The sequence below is a fragment of the Oncorhynchus mykiss genome, chromosome 5, assembly GCF_057628025.1.
Source record: "Oncorhynchus mykiss isolate SJ-2025 chromosome 5, ASM5762802v1, whole genome shotgun sequence".
In the NCBI taxonomy this organism is placed as follows: domain Eukaryota; kingdom Metazoa; phylum Chordata; class Actinopteri; order Salmoniformes; family Salmonidae; genus Oncorhynchus; species Oncorhynchus mykiss.
Genome location: NC_143026.1, coordinates 60898707 through 60917142, shown reverse-complemented (window position 1 = coordinate 60917142; position 18436 = coordinate 60898707). Strand labels below are relative to the sequence as shown.

Sequence of the window (18436 nt, the reverse complement as noted above, 5' to 3'; positions counted from 1 at the left end):
AGCTTGGAGGGTACCATGGTGTTGAAGGCTGAGCTGTAGTCGATGAATAGCATTCTTACAGAGGTATTCCTCTTGTCCAGATGGTATAGGGAAGTGTGCAGTGCAGGGCAAGGAAGAGCTTTGTATGTCATTCTGTGTTTGGAGTAAAGGTGATCTAGAGTTTTGTCTCCTCTACAGTAGTTGCACAGGTAACTTGAGGGGAGGGGGGGGGGGGGGGGACAACTAACCTGGACATCCAAGCCGAGATTGAACGCATACACAGCTCGTTGAGTGCTGTCTTAGAGCCAGCGTTGGTTTGTGGTGGTAAATAGACAGTCACAAAAAATATAGATAAACTCTCTTGTTAAATAATATGGTCTACAGCTTACTTTGAGGTCTTCTAACTCAGGCGAGCGGAACCTTGAGACTTCCTTAACATAGATTGTGTAACGATTCTCTTCTTGTGAAGTAGAGGCGGACCAAAGCGCAGCGTGGTGGTTGTTCATTGTAATTTATTGACGACACTATACATGAACAAACTAACGAAAAAACAAGAAACGTGAGAACTCAAAACAGCCATGTCTGGTGCAAACACAAAAACAGAAACAATCACCCACAAACACACAGTGAAACCCAGGCTACCTAAATATGGTTCCCAATCAGAGACAATGACGAACACCTGCCTCTGATTGAGAACCATATCAGGCCGAACATAGAACTAGACAAACTAGACATGAAACATAGAATGCCCACTCAGATCACACCCTGACCAACCACAACATAGAAATATACAAAGTAAACTATGGTCAGGGTGTGACAGATTGTTACTGTTGTTAACAAAGAGACACACCCCTCCCCCCCTAACCTTACCCGACGATGTCGTATGGTCTTGACGATGTGTCGAAAAAACATCTAGATGTATATTATCCATGTTCTTGTTCAGCCTTGACTCTGAGAAACATAGTTATTCAGGTCCCGTTGAAAGGATAGTCTTTAAAAAATATAAAAAATGTTACCCCTTTTTTCTCCCCAATTTCGTGGTATCCAATTGGTAGTAGTTACAGTCTTGTCTCATCGCTGCAACTCCTGTACGGACACGGGAGAGGCGAAGGTCGAGAGCCATGCGTCCTCCGAAACACAACCCAACCAACCCGCACTGCTTCTTGATACAATGCACATCCAACCCGGAAGCCAGCCGCACCAATGTGTCGGAGGAAACATCTTACACCTGGCGACCTGGTCAGCGTGCACTGTGCCCGGCCCACCACAGGAGTCTCTAGTGCGCGATGAGTCAAGGATATCCCTGCTGGCCAAACCCTCCCTAACCTGGACAACGCTGGGCCAATTGTGCGACAGAGCCTGGGCTCAAACCCAGAATCTCTGGTGGCACAGCTAGCACTGCGATGCAGTGCCTTAGACCACTGCGCCACCCGGGAGGCCTGAAAGGATAGTCTTGAACGGAGCTTGTCCAGTTTGTTCTCCAGTGATTGTATGTTCACCAATAGAACGGAGTGTTGTACGTCGTCTTTTCCTCTTCCGAGTCTCAGGGATCAGGGCCTGGTCCAGGGTGAGAAGTATGTCCATCTGTGTGTCCATCCGATTAATCGGTCGACCTCTAGTAGACAGTACTACACCCTGCCTATGAGCAGTAGAGTAGGCAGTACTACACCCTTTCCATGGTGCTGATACAACCAAGCCGAGATACAGATTTAGCGCCAACCTGTCTCTTCAAAAGCCCTAAATGGTCTCAGCATTGGACATTTTATGTTTATTGTGGTATAGTGTGATGCACGCAGAATTCAATCTAATTCCAATGCAGGAACTCAAATAGTGCCCATGGGTATAGCCATGTATCGGTATGTTTCATCATATTTCATCATAACTACCTTCAGCATTTAGTTTGCATTATTTTGGTAAGACAGCTGTGTGAACGGCCTCATTCCCATAGGCTGTTTGTAATAGGTTAATTACCCTATCTATCTTGTAGCCTATGTCCTCAAATTAATTGTGCCCCCCTTGCTGATTTCAAATGCCCCCTTAGTCCTGCTAATAAGTGAAAAAAATATATAATTAACAAAACATAATGTTCCCGCTCATGGTAATTGCATGAAAGTCGTTAGTTAATGACTCACATTGTGCTCACATCAATCGCCATGTAGCCTATGAAATACTTCAAAAGCAGCCTCTGGTCCCCGGGGTGGGGGTCTATGGTGGCTAATTGTCTATAGGGCTTTTACTGTCCAGTGCACTGCTGGGTGCCCTGCTGGGTGCTTTGATGAGACCAACAGGGGACTTTATCCATCAAAGCCCAGTAGAGATGGAAGGGATTTGTCCCATAGCCTCTGATGTGGCAGCTGAATTGGAAAACTGGAGGTCCCTGGCCTGCCTTGGCCTGCTCTGTCTGTGACTGACTGCTAGCTTAGCTTGGTCTGGGAGGTAATCTAGCTAGCTAGCTGTCATCTTAGCAGTTGTGTAACCAATAATGAGTAGGCCCTTGGCCCGCAGTGAAGCCTGGTGCTGCCTACACTGTGTCAATATTTACTGTCCTATCTCTGCTACTCGGAAGCTGGCTGGTAGCTGTAGTACATTTTTCACCAGTGGGGGTTGGAGGAGTGTTAGATAAAGAATATTGCCGCAGGTCTTTTGCCTGTTTCATGTCTTGGTTATGTGGGTGATATTTAGCATTAATTATACATGATTTAATATTATTAACACTCCAGACCCCTTTCAGACAGGACATGTTGCTATTCTATTGCTTCTATTACATCTACAGTACATTCGGAAAGTATTCAGACCCCTTGTTCCACATTTTGTTACATCACAGTCTTATTCTAAAATGGATGAAATACTTTAAAAAAAAACATCAGTCTACACGCAATACTCCATAATGACAAAGCTAAAACAGGTTTTTAGACATTTTTGCAAATGTATATTTTGAGAAACATGGTCTGATGAAACCAAGATTGAACTCTTTGGCCTGAGTGCTGAGTGTCACGTCTGGAAGGAACCTGGCACCATCCCTACGGTAAAGCATGGTGGTGGCAGCATCATGTTTTTCAGTGGATCTACAAGATCAAGGGAAAGATGAACGGAGGAAAGTACAGAGAGATCCTGGATGAAAACCTGCTCCAGAGCGCTCAGGATCTCAGACTGGGGCGAAGGTTCACCTTCCAACAGGACAACAACCCTAAGCACACAGCCAAGACAACGCAGGAGTGGTTTCGGGACAAGTCTCTGAATGTCCTTGAGTGACCCAGCCAGAGCCCGGACTTGAACCCAATCGAACATCTCTGAAGAGACCTGAAAATAGCTGTACAGCTACGCACCTTCTCCAACCTGACAGAGCTTGAGAGGATCTGCAAAGAAGAATGGGAGAAACTTGCCAAAAACAAGTGTGCCAAGCTTGTAGACTCATACCCAAGAAGACTGAAGGCTGTAATCGCTGCCAAAGGTGCTTTAACAAAGTACTGAGTAAAGGGTCTGAATACTTATGTCAATGTAATATATCAGTTTAGTTTTTTAATACATTTGCAAAAATTTCTAAAAACATGTTTTTGCTTTGTTATTATGGGGTAGGGTGTGAAGATTGATGAGGGAAAAAAAATATTTAATACATTTTAGAGTAATGCTGTAAAGTAACAAAATGTGGAAAAAGTCAAGGGGTCTGAATACTTTCAGAATGCACTGTATGTGCCTCCTCAGACCACTTTCTGAATGTTATGGCAGCAAAATAGCCATGATGTGTGAATGAGGGTGAATAGGCCCAAGTCTAAGTAGCGAGGGGAGGTCCGGTGGGTGGGCCACCCGTATACGGTGGGTGGTCCGTGGGCAGATGGTGAGTTAGTCCTCCCTCCTCTCCCCCTCTGTTCTCCCCCGCCGATGGGTGGTAAGGATCAGGAGGCTGTCAAATCTCATTAGACAGCCAGGCCTGAGAGGGAGAGAGACGCCTGGCCCCCAAAACACCAAAACATAGCCCAGCGTGTGTAAGGAATGGAGCCCAGCCCAGCCTTTGTTTGTGCATTTGTGTGTGTGTGTTTGGCCCCAGCCTGGTCCTCCGTGGCCTAGTTTCATTAGCAGCACCAAGGTCCCAGCTCCCTTTGTGTGCCTCTTTGGGTTCGTGGACTGGGGGTACACAGGATTAAGGTTACCAGTGTAGGCCTACAGTTAGCTCATTATTGTGGGATGTATTGTGCATGTATGTGTGATAGGAAAACATCCTGTATGATTGAATAGCTACAGTAGGTTAGGCCTACTTCAGCCCCTGCATTTGAAGTGACCATATCAAACACTAGGATTGATCTGTGACAATCAGTCATAATTCCATACTTTGTATTACAGGTTTGTTGTTTTGATGTAATGAAATGCTGTGTTTTCTTCTAAAAGCATATTACAGGCGGATCACCCCACTGTCGTTTATTCCCCTGACACCTCCAGAACTGCAATTAGCTGTTGTTCCCACCTCTCTCAAAAAAACATGGGTAAACGTTAGTTAGCCGTGGCTGTTTCAGCTCGGTCTTATTTGTTTGAAAACAAGCGAGCTCGTATTAGCCAGCCAGTCAGGAAAGCTGGGCCGTCAGCGCTTACAGACATATCTCATTAACGGTCAACTTTGTTGTTTACTCCCAGACGCTTCCCCTCTTTGAACTTCCTGGTAAATATGTGATCCTAGCGGCGGTGTAGTGGGCGGGGTCCTGTTATGCCATTTCACCACGGGAAGCCAAGGAACTAGAAATACCAGTCTCACCACGCTAGGCGAGCCTCTCCCATTATTGAAATTCATCGACAGTCCTGTATGTGCTTTAATATTGTAGAATACTCTACTGTGTGATCAAGTTTTGCATGATGTGATATTTAGTTACCCGGCGGCCAAATGATTCAGTCATCTCAACTAAGCTTCCACACGTAAAGTATAAGGTGGGGTTGCATGGTGAAATGTGGTCCTCTGTTTAGCAATACGCAATGCAGTTGATTGGATACTTTATCTTGATTACTTTTACCTACACTCTCAGAAATAAAGGTTTAGATTTGTTCTTAAAGGGGTACAAACTATTTACTGTAGTGGTACCCTTTAGTCCTTTGTACCTTTTAGTTATAGGTACGTAATTGTACCCTTGCAGTTCGTACCTTAAAAGAGCCAATAGTGTACCTGCCTTAGGGGACAAGATAGTACAGGTACAAAGCTGACCTTTGGAAAAGGTCAAAAATTGCCTTTTTAGGGAACCACCGCTGTGAGAAAGCCGTTTGTTCCCTTTAAGTGCCAGAAATGTATCTCTAAAAAGGTTTTTGGATGTTGTTTTAACACTGTAGGGTGTAAAACCTTGTTTGCATGTTTCCCAGGGTGCCTTTCAAGTGAATTGAGTTACCAATACCACCCATGACTGTGTTTGCTAGTTGGTTGTTGCATTCAAAGGCTTTCAGTCCTGTAGCCTAAACCAAGTGAGTGCCTAAGTGAATATTTTATTATCGAAACTATACTCTTTCATTTGTTTCTTCCATCAAGATGCATTTGCCGAAAAGAAACCCATACCTTCTGTAAAATATTTGTGGTGGATCTTTAATGTTATGGGGCTATTTTGCTTACACTAGTCCTGAGACCCTTTGTTAAGGTCAACAGCATCATGAACTTTACCCGGTAACAGGACATTTTAGCCTAAAAACCTGGTTGCCTCTGCCAGGAGGCTGGAACTTGGCCGCAAGTGGATCTTCCAGCAAGACAATAACCCCAAGCACACATCAAAATCCACAAAGAAATTGTTATTTGGTTGCAAAATCATAATTTTGCAATGGCCATCTCAGTCTCCGGACTTGAAACCCATTGAAAACCTGTGGTTTGAATTGAAGAGGGCATTCGATAAGAGCAGACGAAGGACATCAAGGATCTGGAAGGATTCTGTATGGAGGAATGGTCTAAGATCTCTCCCAATGTGTTCTCAAACTCATAAAACATTCAAGAAAAAGGCGCAGTGCCGTTATCCTCACAAGGTGAGGTAATGAAAAGTATATAATAGGTTTGTCAATCATTTTGAATCCTACCTATTTGAGATTTTTTTTAATTACTTTTTAAACACAAAATCTTTGTCTGAGCAATTCTACTAGCATAAAATAATATAAATTCCCCATACAATTTCCCTATACAATATAGCTCAGTATTTGAATTATTTATTTTATACAGTAATTTTTGCTCATCTTTATCAAGGGTGTCTATCATTTCAGACCCCACTGTATATCATAAGCTACTACTTTGACAGCCTAGTTTTTACCCCAATACAGTGGTCTGAAACTCCTGATTTGCAGGTCACATCGGGCAAGTAACATTATGCTGGCTTGCAAAGTGATATGTACAGTAAATCCTACTTTTAATCATGTGCAACCTGTACTTAGAATGATTGCCAAGGTAGGGAAAATTGATAAATGAGACCACCTAAACTATCTAAATGGGAACAACCATCTCAGTAATGGGTGCAATAAATCCAACTACTAACAGTTTAGAAATATGTATGTTATTTATCTTTGTGTAGCATAAGATCAATTAATCAATGTATATGTAAAAACACACATATTGAAACTTTTTTTTTTTAATCTACCTGCAATAGGGCATGCTGGGAAATATGATAATGAAGAGGTATGAGATTGTGATGGTTGTGCATTTATATAAAAAAAATTGGGTACAAACATATACCATTATACTACATTATCCACACCCTTAAAGGTACCAAACAGTATTGTGCAATGATGTCTATAAACCTTTGCTAATGCTATCTATTGGCCAATAAGAGCCTTTGAAGCCACTGGTTGTCCATATAGGCACTCCTCAGAAGAAGCAGTTCTCCATAGGAATGAACGGAATTCATACAAAATATGTTTTACAATGATGGGGGAGTACCAAGATGGATTTGCGGTGGCTTCAAAGCAGCACCCCCTGTCAGTCATCTAGTGTATATATTAACCATTATGTGCATTTTCCATTTTGTGTACCCCCAAGAACAATACTGTACTCTAACCATACCTTTTTCTCTAAGAGTGTAGAGATTCCAGTAATGATGCTTGATGTTATTGTATGTAGTTGTTGTGGTCTCACCCCTCCCTCCCTCCTCTCTTCTCTCTGTCAGTCACAGCGCTGCTAAGAAAGCTCAAACAGCAGTCCAGAGAGAGTGTGGAGGACAAGAGGCCAAAGCTACTGAATGCCCTCAAAGAGGTACGGTACATTCTCTCTCTCTCTCTCCCTCCTTCCTCTAGTTTCATATCCCTGATCCCTCATATCTGAAACCGATATGAAGGCTGATATATTGTGTATTCCCACCTCGTCTCTACCCTCTCCACCTCTCCCCTCCCTATCTTACTCCTCTCCCAAAATGAAGCATGATCCAATGCGCTGCGGGGCAGGCTGTGTACTCACTCCACATCTGCCAGCAGAGTCCTCCCCGTCAGAAATGCCACTCTCCAGCACGCACACAGACACATACATACAGACCCTCTCTCAGTCACTCAGTCACACACTATCTATGGTCATCACAACAAAGCGGCACCATAGCACAGCTCTCGGCATGCAGTAAGCATTCCCCCAGGCCTACGCTCAAGGAATATGCAAACAGACAGCAACATGGGCCCCGGGGGGGAGGGAGGGAGGGTCAACCTGCAGGAGCGGTGACATTCTCACAAACCTCCCTGGATGGCATGACACCGGGGAAGGCAGATGCTTTCCACTCCACACACATACACACGCATGCGCACGAACGCATGTGCGCACACACATGTACACACACAGTTGATAGCCTGGGCTTTGGGGAGCATTGCAGTGCTGCAGCCGGCATGATGTTATTGAGGGTTCTCTGTGGGCATAAACATCTGGTGCTCTGGGCATAGGCCACAGCCAGGTTAACTGTGACTCCCCGAGGGGAGCGATAAGAGGAAGGAGATGAAAGGGAAATAAGATCCGCTTTAGGCCTTGGAGCCTGTCGTGTGTTAGACAACGAGAATTCTTAACTGTAACTCTTGTGACGAAGCAGGCGTAGATGTCCCCGATAGTTTTTCTCCTGACTCCAGGGGATTATATCTCCTCAGAGATGCGCAATCATTCATATTACGTCACTGGAGGTTTTTGGTTTCCGGTCAGTAGTACCCTGGGATTAGGTGGGCCAGTTGTGTAATTTCAGAGCATTTGAACTACATATTGGATCCTAAACTCATTCGAGAAAATCTATGTTTGATACAGAGATGTTTATGTACTTTTCCTCCCGTTTACTCTCTCTGGTATATTTTGATTGCTAATCCTATTGTAATTCTTCTTTTTTTCTCCAGCTGGGAGACTTTTATCTTGAGCTTCACTGGGACTTTCAAAGTTGGGGTGAGTTTGCTTTGCATCTATGCAGGTATACGATGAGTATATGATCAGGTCAACTCACTACAACGGTTCAGTTTCTTTGCAATTTTCAACTACACAAAGTGCATTTAACCAGATTAAAGTTGATTTAGAATTACCAGAATGGTTGGTGTTGTTACGCTGTGTGTGTGTGTGTGTGAGAGAGAGAGAGAGAGAGAGAGAGAGAGAGAGAGAGAGAGGTGGTATCATCTCTGAGAGCCCAATTATGTGGGTGTCCGTAAGGGCTCTCTGCCCGGCTGGTTGGGGACAGAGTGATACTGAGAGATTGTTTACAACACTGAGGTAATCCTCTGTAGGGAGTGGCCTCGCCTCCCCACACAGGCAGACCCTCCCCCTGGTGGTGGCTACACGTCATTACAATGTCACACCACCAGCATTACTAAGGCCTATGAATGCCTACTTCAATTAAGTTATCTTTTAGATCCATTGAACTTCTTACCGTTTCACTGAATTTGGCTAAATTGTCTAGTGGACTCCAGAGAGCATGCTAACAGTGTGTCAACATTTCCCGTTAAACATTTCCCAGTAAAGAAAGGATTGCTGATTGTGTAAGTGTTAGTTTGGTAGTATTTGACAGGGGTTGTAGTGCCCCTGAGTGGCAAGGGCTCAAATCCAAAGATTGTATTGGGAGATGCCTTTCTATTAGGACTGTTCGGGAGGGTGAAACGTTACAGAACGTTCACATAGAAATGTATAGTGCAGAGCAGATATAATAGGGAATTGTGCCAGCTCTATTCATTCCATTTCTATCTGCAATGTTCTGAACGTTTCACCTCCCAGAATACAACCCAAGTGTTATGCACTGCACTCACATTGAGAGAAGCCAGGGCTCCACCAGCCCTATTCAATATGCTGGGGGTAGAACAGTCTCAAAACAGACACATTGTCCAGTCTGTACTAGATTTCCTATCAGAGAGGTGCACTGAGTGCACACATGGCATTCACGGGCTCTGTTCCAATATCCACACTAGCATACCGACATATACTGTACATTAGAATTTAGCAATATATTATAGCATGTTAGTGTGGTGATTGGAACATGGATGGTGCCCTCCAAGGGTTTGAATTGGCCTCCCTCATACCGTACTTGTAAAAAGAGCATTACATATTCAACTGCAGAACCACATATTCTGTTGCAGGCATGGGCTTTGAAGCGGTTGGTGATTTTCATTATTAAGTGGAGTTTCAATGCCTAGGCCTATCGATTATCCCCATGTCTTTTCCCCCCATGTTGCAGTGCCTTTGCTCTCCCGAATCCTGCCCTCTGACGTGTGTAAGATCTACAAACAGGGCATCAACATCAGGTAAGTCAAGTAATCCTTTTTAATAACCCCTCGTTTTCATGAAGTTGTAACAAGCGATAATTAGCGCGAAGCCGGTAAGGTGAGATCATTGTAAGAAATAAGCGTGTCAGAGAGATAACCACACACGTAAGTATCGACACAGTGTCACCGACGGACCCCTTGGCTATGCCTTGGACAGATCATTCTGTCTGGACTTTTCTCAGCTGTTACAGCCTATGTACAGCTTGCCCACACACACACACACACACACACAACACACACACACACACACACAGTACACAATGTTGCTTGTTCTCCTCAGCTGAGTTGATACACTGATCATCACCAATCTTTAGTCCTGGTTGTGTGCCAGTCTGTTTCTGCCCCAGCCATCTGGTTCAGTCTTGGCAGAGTCTTGGCAGAGCAGAGATGCAGTCTTATTGGATGGGGAAAGTGTCAGGTACTGATGCTTGCCCTATTGACATGCCAACAACATTTACTAGACAGGCGCCTCTACGGAGTGATATATCCATAGCCTTCCGTATTATACTGAAAAGGACAATGTGATATGGTAAAAACCCACGATAATAAAAGTCAATATGCCTCGACAAAGCCCTTTTTTGAAGCACTTTCAGGCTTTTAGGGCCCCTTTTCAGTTGATTAGAAAACCCTGGCTTTGAACACTACACCCTCTCCCAGCTTAGGGGAAGCTGTAGTGCCAGCCCCAGCACGGCGGCTAACGACAAGCTTGGTTAACTAGAGTGTGAAATCCGTTCTCGCACTGCTGTGACTGAGTAACACGGCATCTGTTTGCAGATCTATTACCTCTGCGCCCCTCTCCAAATAATTACACGTAGATAGAGAGAATCAGCACGTACGTTTGCCTTAACTTTACCCCCCTACCGGCTCCATTATAATTGAACCAGCGCCGAGTAGTCCCATCCAGTAACAAAACAAGATTCACTATTCACAGTTTGAATACACAGTGTGGTTAGAATTGCTTGTCTGAGTGCTAGAGGCATCACTACAGACCCGGGTTCCATCCCAGGCTGTATCACAACCGGCCCTGATCGGGGGTCACATAGGGCGGCGCACAATTGGCCCAGCGTTGTCCGGGTTAGGGGAGGGTTTGGCAGAAAAGGGCTTTACTTGGCTTATCGCGCTATAGCGACTCCTTGTGGCGGGCCGGGCACCTGCAGGCTGACCCTGGTCGTCAGTTGAACGTTGTTTCCGCCGACACATTGGTGTGGCTGGCTTCTGGGTTAAGCGGGCGGGTGTTAAGAAGTGTGGTTTGGCGGGTCATGTTTTGGAGGACGCATGACTCGACTTTCGCCTCCCGAGTCCGTTGGGGAGTTGCTGCGATGAGGCAAGAGGGTCAAATACAAACAGAAAAAAAAAACAAGAACGAAAAACAATTTGCTTGTCTGGCTTTGATGTGCTAGCAGCCTGGTTAATGTATGTTGATCTGCTGAGTTTCAGTGTTCAGTGAGAAGCCAGGTTTAGGCTGTTTTGTTCTTCAAAGGGCCTCTATTTTACCCCACTCAGCAATGACACACACACACACACAGACAAATGAAAGAGTTTTAAAGTGTTGCTAGGTTACCTGCCTCACAAATTGCCCCCCTCCTCCCCACCCCCTCTACCATGCTCTGAATCTATCCAACACTGGAGATTCAGGGCAAATCATTCTCAGGCATATCAAACTGTGTGTGTGTGTGGTGGTGAGAAAGTGGTGAAGTGAGGGCGTAGGTTGTCATTTATTTACCAGGGTTGAAAGCTGTCTAATAGACTTTCATAATGTCTGTTTGATATTCCCGAGGTGGGAAAGAAACCGACCTAGGCATAACTTAATTTACATTCCAATGGTTGAAATTCTCAGCTCTGTCATACCTCTCACTCTCCACTTTGTGTCTATGTGCAGCCCATAAAGTAGTTCCGTTATATTCTTTGTTGTCACACCTCATTCCTCCACGACTCCAATGAACTAGCTTTTGTCGGAAAACATAGAAATGGGTTGTCGCCCACGGCAACTATTAACACAAAAGCTGTCTCCGAGCTTTTAGAGACCAAGTTTGAGTTCTTTAGTTTTATTGAAAAAAGCTTTACTTTTACGCTGTATGTTGCTTGGTAACAAGAACGTGTACTTATACTCCGTGTGTGTGTGTGTGTGTGTGTCTCACTGTGACTCTCTCTTTCTCCATTTCTCCTTGCTTCTTTCAGTCTTCTTTTGGTTTTTGATGGGTGTGGAGGGATTATGTAGATGTGATGAAGCAATTAGTGTAGACATGAACTAGAGGCAATATGTGCTGTTTTAATGTGCTGTTGCTGATGCTATTGACATTATGTTGGCTCATGAAGTGGTTTGAATTTCAATTCTATCCCTCCTTCCCTTTCTTTCTGATTGGTCATAGACTGGACACCACCCTAATAGACTTCACAGATATGAAGTGCCAGCGTGGTGACCTTAGTTTCATCTTTAATGGCGACGCCATCCCCTCTGAGTCTTTTGCGGTGCTGGACAATGAACAGAAGGTGTACCAGCGGATACACCATGAGGTGAGACACATGCACGCGCACACACAAACACACGTGCGCATACACCCACGCTCTCAGACGCACAAATACGCACGCGCGCGCACGCAAACATACCGTTGTGCATTTCTGCTTGCAGGTCGAGCTAGTGACGCTCGATGTCTCAGTATTTTGCCTTTCAAAATGATCCCCGGTGTCTGTGAAGTGTGTGTGTGTCAGAGGGCTGTGTTCCCTGTGTTGCAGGAGTCAGAGATGGAGACCGAGGAAGAGGTGGACATCCTTATGAGCAGCGATGTTTACTCTGCCACTCTCTCCACCAAGTCCATCACCTTCTCCAGAGCCCAGACCGGCTGGCTGTTCCGAGAGGACAAAACGGTTGGTTTTTATACATCTCTTTTGTCGAATACTACCTCTCCATCTCCAAATGTGACCTTTGCTGATCTACAGTATGGCCTTGTTATTCCATGCAGTACAGGACGCCCATGTCCTTCTCACATTGACCGCGTCGTATCTCTCCACCTCAAAGTTCAGGGGCTACAGAGTAACCAAAACATAGTGGTCGTGTTTGATAAGCCTCCTGGGAGAGCCACAGGTGTTCACCTGAGGGGAAAGTTCATGTGTGGGGGGAGGGGGGGGGGTATTGCTGTCTGTCTCGGTCCTTTGAGGTGTATTGAAGGGAAATTGGTGACTCAGAGGTTTTATTTTCTTGTCCTTTGTGGCTCCAGGAGCGCGTGGGAAATTTCCTGGCGGATTTCTATTCGGTGAACGGGCTGGTGCTGGAGTCACGGAAGCGTCGGGAGCACCTGAGCGAGGAGGACATCCTGAGGAACAAGGCCATCATGGAGAGCCTGAGCAAAGGAGGGAACCTCATTGAGCAGAACTACGAGGTGAGCTCTGCTGTTGAGGTCCTCTGGCTGCAGAGGATGGGAATATGGCCACAATGTAAACATGCACCCAACTCTTAACCATATTTTCATATCCAGAACGTTCTGCTGGGGCCTACTGGTATGATGTCCCCTGTTGCGGGTGTGAGCTGGCTGCTATGTGTTAAGTGAAGATACTGTTTGCTTGTACCTGCAGCCTAAGTGCGAGTCCAGTCCGGAAACTCTCGGGGTACGCCCTCTGACCTCACTGCTTGCCACTCTCCTATCACCATCCTATGGGATCTCCTCTCACCTCCAGTCACTCCTACCAAAACATGTCAATGCTACATGGACCACGAGAGCGTCATATTTTTCCCCTTAGCATCGGGCTCTTTTGATGTGAAACACGTCTGCATGGTTTATTTGGAAATACTTCAATTGGACTCCACACCCCTCTTGGGTTTCTTTGTAGTTTTATATGGACATACCGTCTGTCGGAATGAAAACCGCCCCCCTAATCCTCGTCTGTGGCATTCCGACCCCTTTCCTCCACCTTTGCGCAAATATATCAGGCACAACACCCCCCTCTAGTGATGGAAGCTCACAGCTGAACTTTACACACAGTAACAGTGCTTTCCCTCTCTTTCGGCCTCTAGCTCATTCGAGAGTTTGCTTTGGGAGCCCCTGTCTATGTACTGTACATAAAGCTGCCACACAGGGAAGTCACTGCCTCACAATGCTCAATAGATGCTTTTTAACGGCTCTGTTGTTTTCGTTAGTCCTGTCCTGTCAGGAACTGGGTTTTGTGTTGTCGATGTGTCCTATGGTATTTACTTCTTGTGGTATTGTTGTCCTTGTACTGTGACGGCAAATGCTTTTAAGCATTTTTCATCTGTTGCCCAAAGTTGATTTTTTACTGTGCATTTAACCGGTATTAAAACCTGTGAGCATAGAGGTCAAGGTCAGGTCAGCACAGTATTGAACGGGAAAAACTGCTTACACAGTTCGCTGTGCATCCATCCATCCATGTTTGTATAAGTGCTTCCCTGCTCAGTGTAAACTGTTTCGCAGAAGTAGGTTGAGGGGAAAAATAACATTCCAAGTTCGTCCCAGCACTGACGTCCCCCTCTGTTTACTCCCGGCGGTGGCGGCATAGCAGAGCGGGTCAGCGCGGCGCCTGGGGACACAGATAGCAGGGGGTTTAAAGCAGGGCTCTGTACTATTGATTGGGTGGATGAAGGCTAAAACCCCTGGTGCCACGGAGCGACGGGTGGCACTGGCCGACAGACGGACTGGCATACCAGGAGATCACTGGCTGGAGGCTGTGTGTACTCTGCCCCCGTCACAACAACAGGGGCGGCGGCAAATGCATCAAAACACCGTGATCCACCACCGCTCAGGGTCACATAGGGATAATAACGTTGTCCAGTTTGAAGTAAAGGGAACCCTACGTTTGAATGATGAGGTACAGACGGTATCATCTGGTGCCAGTTCCGTCTTTCTTCTCTTGAAGTAGGCCATAGGTACATTATAGTGGATGCTTCTCAATCCCTGTCTCAGAAAACACAGCCATTCATAGTGAGGGGTCAGTTAGAGAGAGTTCAGTATTGGTGTGGGTGTGCTTGTGTTTTTGTGCATACGTGCGTATTTGTGGACGTGCGTCGATTGGTATCCTCGATGTTGCCAAGTCTTCAGTGTTGGCAGTAGCCTACTGTTGAGGAGCCAGTTGTCCTGGCCAATGTGAGGTAGTAAGCCTGTGTGGTGGGTCAGTCGCTAGCAACGCGCAAAATCCACTTGTCACTTAATAAATCTGGCTGGATTGATTGCTTTCATTTGACTCCTGTGACTCTTTCATACTCTTGCTTGTGCCTGTAGTGTTTTTTCCCCCCGTTAACATTTGTAATGACCTGTCAAACACGCCGGTAATGGCTGGAATGGGCTCAATGGAAAAGACTGTCTTTCCGTTGAATCTGGAAGAACTTTAAAGCTTTGTTGGGAATTTTAACACACCGTTTCGACACCTACATCACAAGAAAGAGAAGGAATTTGAAAAAGTAACCATTTAATGCAGTTGAAATGTTTACAAATTAGATGCGCTGAAAAATGAAAGCAACTTTTGATAAATGAACACGGATTGTAATCACATTATTGTTTGATCTCGCAAACAATGTAAAGTATGTTTAGATAGGTGTAATCTAGAGCCAAGCGTTTTGATTTTTAATCCGAGGGTATCCCGTTGTTGACACCCTAGTTGCAAGAGAACGTGACAACATCAGTCATTAATGAAGCAGTGCAGAGGTGCGTTCAGTTCAATGACACGTTTCCCCAAAATGTTCTTGTACATTCTTGAACAGACTTTGAGGTACGTTTTCTCCCGTGTGGCGAGGTGTGGCTTGAAGCAATGAGTGACGTTTTTAAAGGGCAGTTGCCATGCTGACAGCGTTCCCCAACCCACAACCCAACGCCTCCCCGTTTTTCAACTGTTCATTCAGTACAGCACCTTTTCCGTTCAATTTAATGTTTGAGAATGTAAAAACGTACTGGTCACATTTCAGCATTTCGACTCTCCAGAACATAAAAACATTCCATTTGATTGAACCTTTGCTACGTTGCAGAACAGTTTGTACTGAACAACACATTTCCCCAAAACGTTTTTGAACAGACTTTGAGGCATGTTTGCTTCTGTTTGGTGGGCGTGGCGAGGTGTGGCTTGAAGCAATGAGTGACATTTTTTAAAGGGCAGTGGCCATGCTGACAGCGTTCCCCAACCCACAACCAACCCACCTTGTTTTTCAACTGGTCGTTCAGCACAGCATAATTTCCGTTCAATTCAACGTTACAGAACGTAAAAAATTACAGAATGCAGCCCTGGTGAGTGCAGGTAGGGTAGACAAAGCTGGTGAGTGCAGGTAGGGTCGACAGAGCTGGTGAGTGCAGGTAGGGTAGACAAAGCTGGTGAGTGCAGGTAGGGTGGACAGAGCTGGTGACTGCATGTAGGTTAGACAGCCCTGGTGAGTGCAGGTAGGGTAGACAGCCCTGGTGAGTGCAGGTAGGGTAGACAGAGCTGGTGAGTGCAGGTAGGGTAGACAGAGCTGGTGAGTGCAGGTAGGGTATACAGAGCTGGTTAGTGCAGGTAGGGTCGACAGAGCTGGTTAGTGCAGGTAGGGTAGACAGCCCTGGTGAGTGCAGATAGGATAGACAGAGATGGTGAGTGCAGGTAGGGTAGACAGCCCTGGTGAGTGCAGGTAGGGTAGACAGAGCTGGTGAGTGCAGGTAGGGTAGACAGAGCTGGTGAGTGCAGGTAGGGTAAACAGAGCTGGTGAGTGCAGTTAGGGTGGACAGAGCTGGTGACTGCACATAGGGTAGACAGCCCTGGTGAGTGCAGGTAGGGTAGACAGCCCTGGTGAGTGCAGGTAGGGTAGACAGCCCTGGTGAGTGCAGGTAGGGTAGACAGAGCTGGTGAGTGCAGGTAGGGTAGACAGAGAAGGTGAGTGGAGGTAGGGTAGATAGAGCAGGTGAGTGCAGGTAGGGTAGACAGAGCTGGTGAGTGCAGGTAGGGTAGATAGAGCAGGTGAGTGCAGGTAGGGTAGACAGAGCAGGTGAGTGCAGGTAGGGTAGATAGAGCAGGTGAGTGCAGGTAGGGTAGACAGCCCTGGTGAGTGCAGGTAGGGTCAACAGAGCTGGTGAGTGCAGGTAGGTTAGACAGAGCTGGTGAGTGCAGGTAGGGTAGACAGAGCAGGTGTGTGCAGGTAGGGTAGACAGAGCTGGTGAGTGCAGGTAGGGTAGACAGAGCAGATGAGTGCAGGTAGGGTAGATAGAGCAGGTAAGTGCAGGTCGGGTAGACAGAGCTGGTGAGTGCAGGTAGGGTAGACAGAACAGGTGTGTGCAGGTAGGGTAGACAGAGCTGGTGAGTGCAGGTAGGGTAGACAGAGCTGGTGAGTGCAGGTAGGGTAGATAGAGCAGGTGAGTGCAGGTAGAGTAAACAGAGCTGGTGAGTGCAGTTAGGGTGGACAGAGCTGGTGACTGCATGTAGGTTAGACAGCCCTGGTGAGTGCAGGTAGGGTAGACAGCCCTGGTGAGTGCAGGTAGGGTAGACAGAGCTGGTGAGTGCAGGTAGGGTAGACAGAGCAGGTGAGTGAAGGTAGGGTAGATAGAGCAGGTGAGTGCAGGTAGGGTAGACCTAGCTGGTGAGTGCAGGTAGGGTAGACAGAGCTGGTGAGTGCAGGTAGGGTAGATAGAGCAGGTGAGTGCAGGTAGGGTAGACAGAGCTGGTGAGTGCAGGTAGGGTAGATAGAGCAGGTGAGTGCAGGTAGGGTAGACAGAGCAGGTGAGTGCAGGTAGGGTAGATAGAGCTGGTGACTGCACGTAGGGTAGACAGCCCTGGTGAGTGCAGGTAGGGTAGACAGAGCTGGTGAGTGCAGGTAGGGTAGACAGCCCTGGTGAGTGCAGGTAGGGTAGACAGAGCTGGTGAGTGCTGGTAGGGTAGACAGAGCTGGTGAGTGCAGTTAGGCTGGACAGAGCTGGTGACTGCACGTAGGGTAGACAGCCCTGGTGAGTGCAGGTAGGGTAGACAGCCCTGGTGAGTGCAGGTAGGGTAGACAGAGCTGGTGAGTGCAGGTACGGTAGACAGAGAAGGTGAGTGGAGGTAGGGTAGATAGAGCAGGTGAGTGCAGGTAGGGTTGATAGTGCAGGTGAGTGCAGGTAGGGTAGACAGAGCATGTGAGTGCAGGTAGGGTAGATAGAGCAGGTGAGTGCAGGTAGGGTAGACAGCCCTGGTGAGTGCAGGTAGGGTAGACAGCCCTGGTGTGTGCAGGTAGGGTCGACAGAGCTGGTGAGTGCAGGTAGGGTAGACAGAGCTGGTGAGTGCAGGTAGGGTCCACAGAGCTGGTGAGTGCAGGTAGGGTACACAGAGCTGGTGAGTGCAGGTAGGGTAGACAGAGCAGGTGAGTGCAGGTAGGGTAGATAGAGCAGGTGAGTGCAGGTAGGGTAGACAGAGCTGGTGAGTGCAGGAGGGTTGACAGAGCTGGTGAGTGCAGGTAGGGTAGATAGAGCAGGTGAGTGCAGGTAGGGTAGACAGCCCTGGTGAGTGCAGGTAGGGTACACAGAGCTGGTGAGTGCAGGTAGGGTAGACAGCCCTGGTGAATGCAGGTGGGGTAGACAGAGCTGGTGAGTGCAGGTAGTGTAGATAGAGCTGGTGAGTGCAGGTAGGGTAGACAGAGCTGGTGAGTGCAGGTAGGGTAGACAGCCCTGGTGAGTGCAGGTAGGGTAGACAGAGCAGGTGAGTGCAGGTAGGGTAGACAGCCCTGGTGAATGCAGGTGGGGTAGACAGAGCTGGTGAGTGCAGGTAGGGTAGATAGAGCTGGTGAGTGCAGGTAGGGTAGACAGAGCTGGTGAGTGCA

General features: G+C 46.8%; 1 protein-coding gene across 1 annotated transcript in view; it reads left to right on the top strand.

The window, feature by feature from the left end:
• Positions 1 to 18436, top strand: part of LOC110524182 (ankyrin repeat domain-containing protein 13C) — an 85150-nt gene that overhangs the window by 54591 nt on the left and 12123 nt on the right. Inside the window, exons 4-9 of the mRNA XM_036977978.2 lie at positions 7089 to 7174; positions 8278 to 8323; positions 9597 to 9663; positions 12054 to 12198; positions 12418 to 12549; positions 12900 to 13061. Coding sequence (XP_036833873.2) covers positions 7089 to 7174; positions 8278 to 8323; positions 9597 to 9663; positions 12054 to 12198; positions 12418 to 12549; positions 12900 to 13061 — 638 coding nt within the window. The remainder of the gene's footprint in view (positions 1 to 7088; positions 7175 to 8277; positions 8324 to 9596; positions 9664 to 12053; positions 12199 to 12417; positions 12550 to 12899; positions 13062 to 18436) is intronic.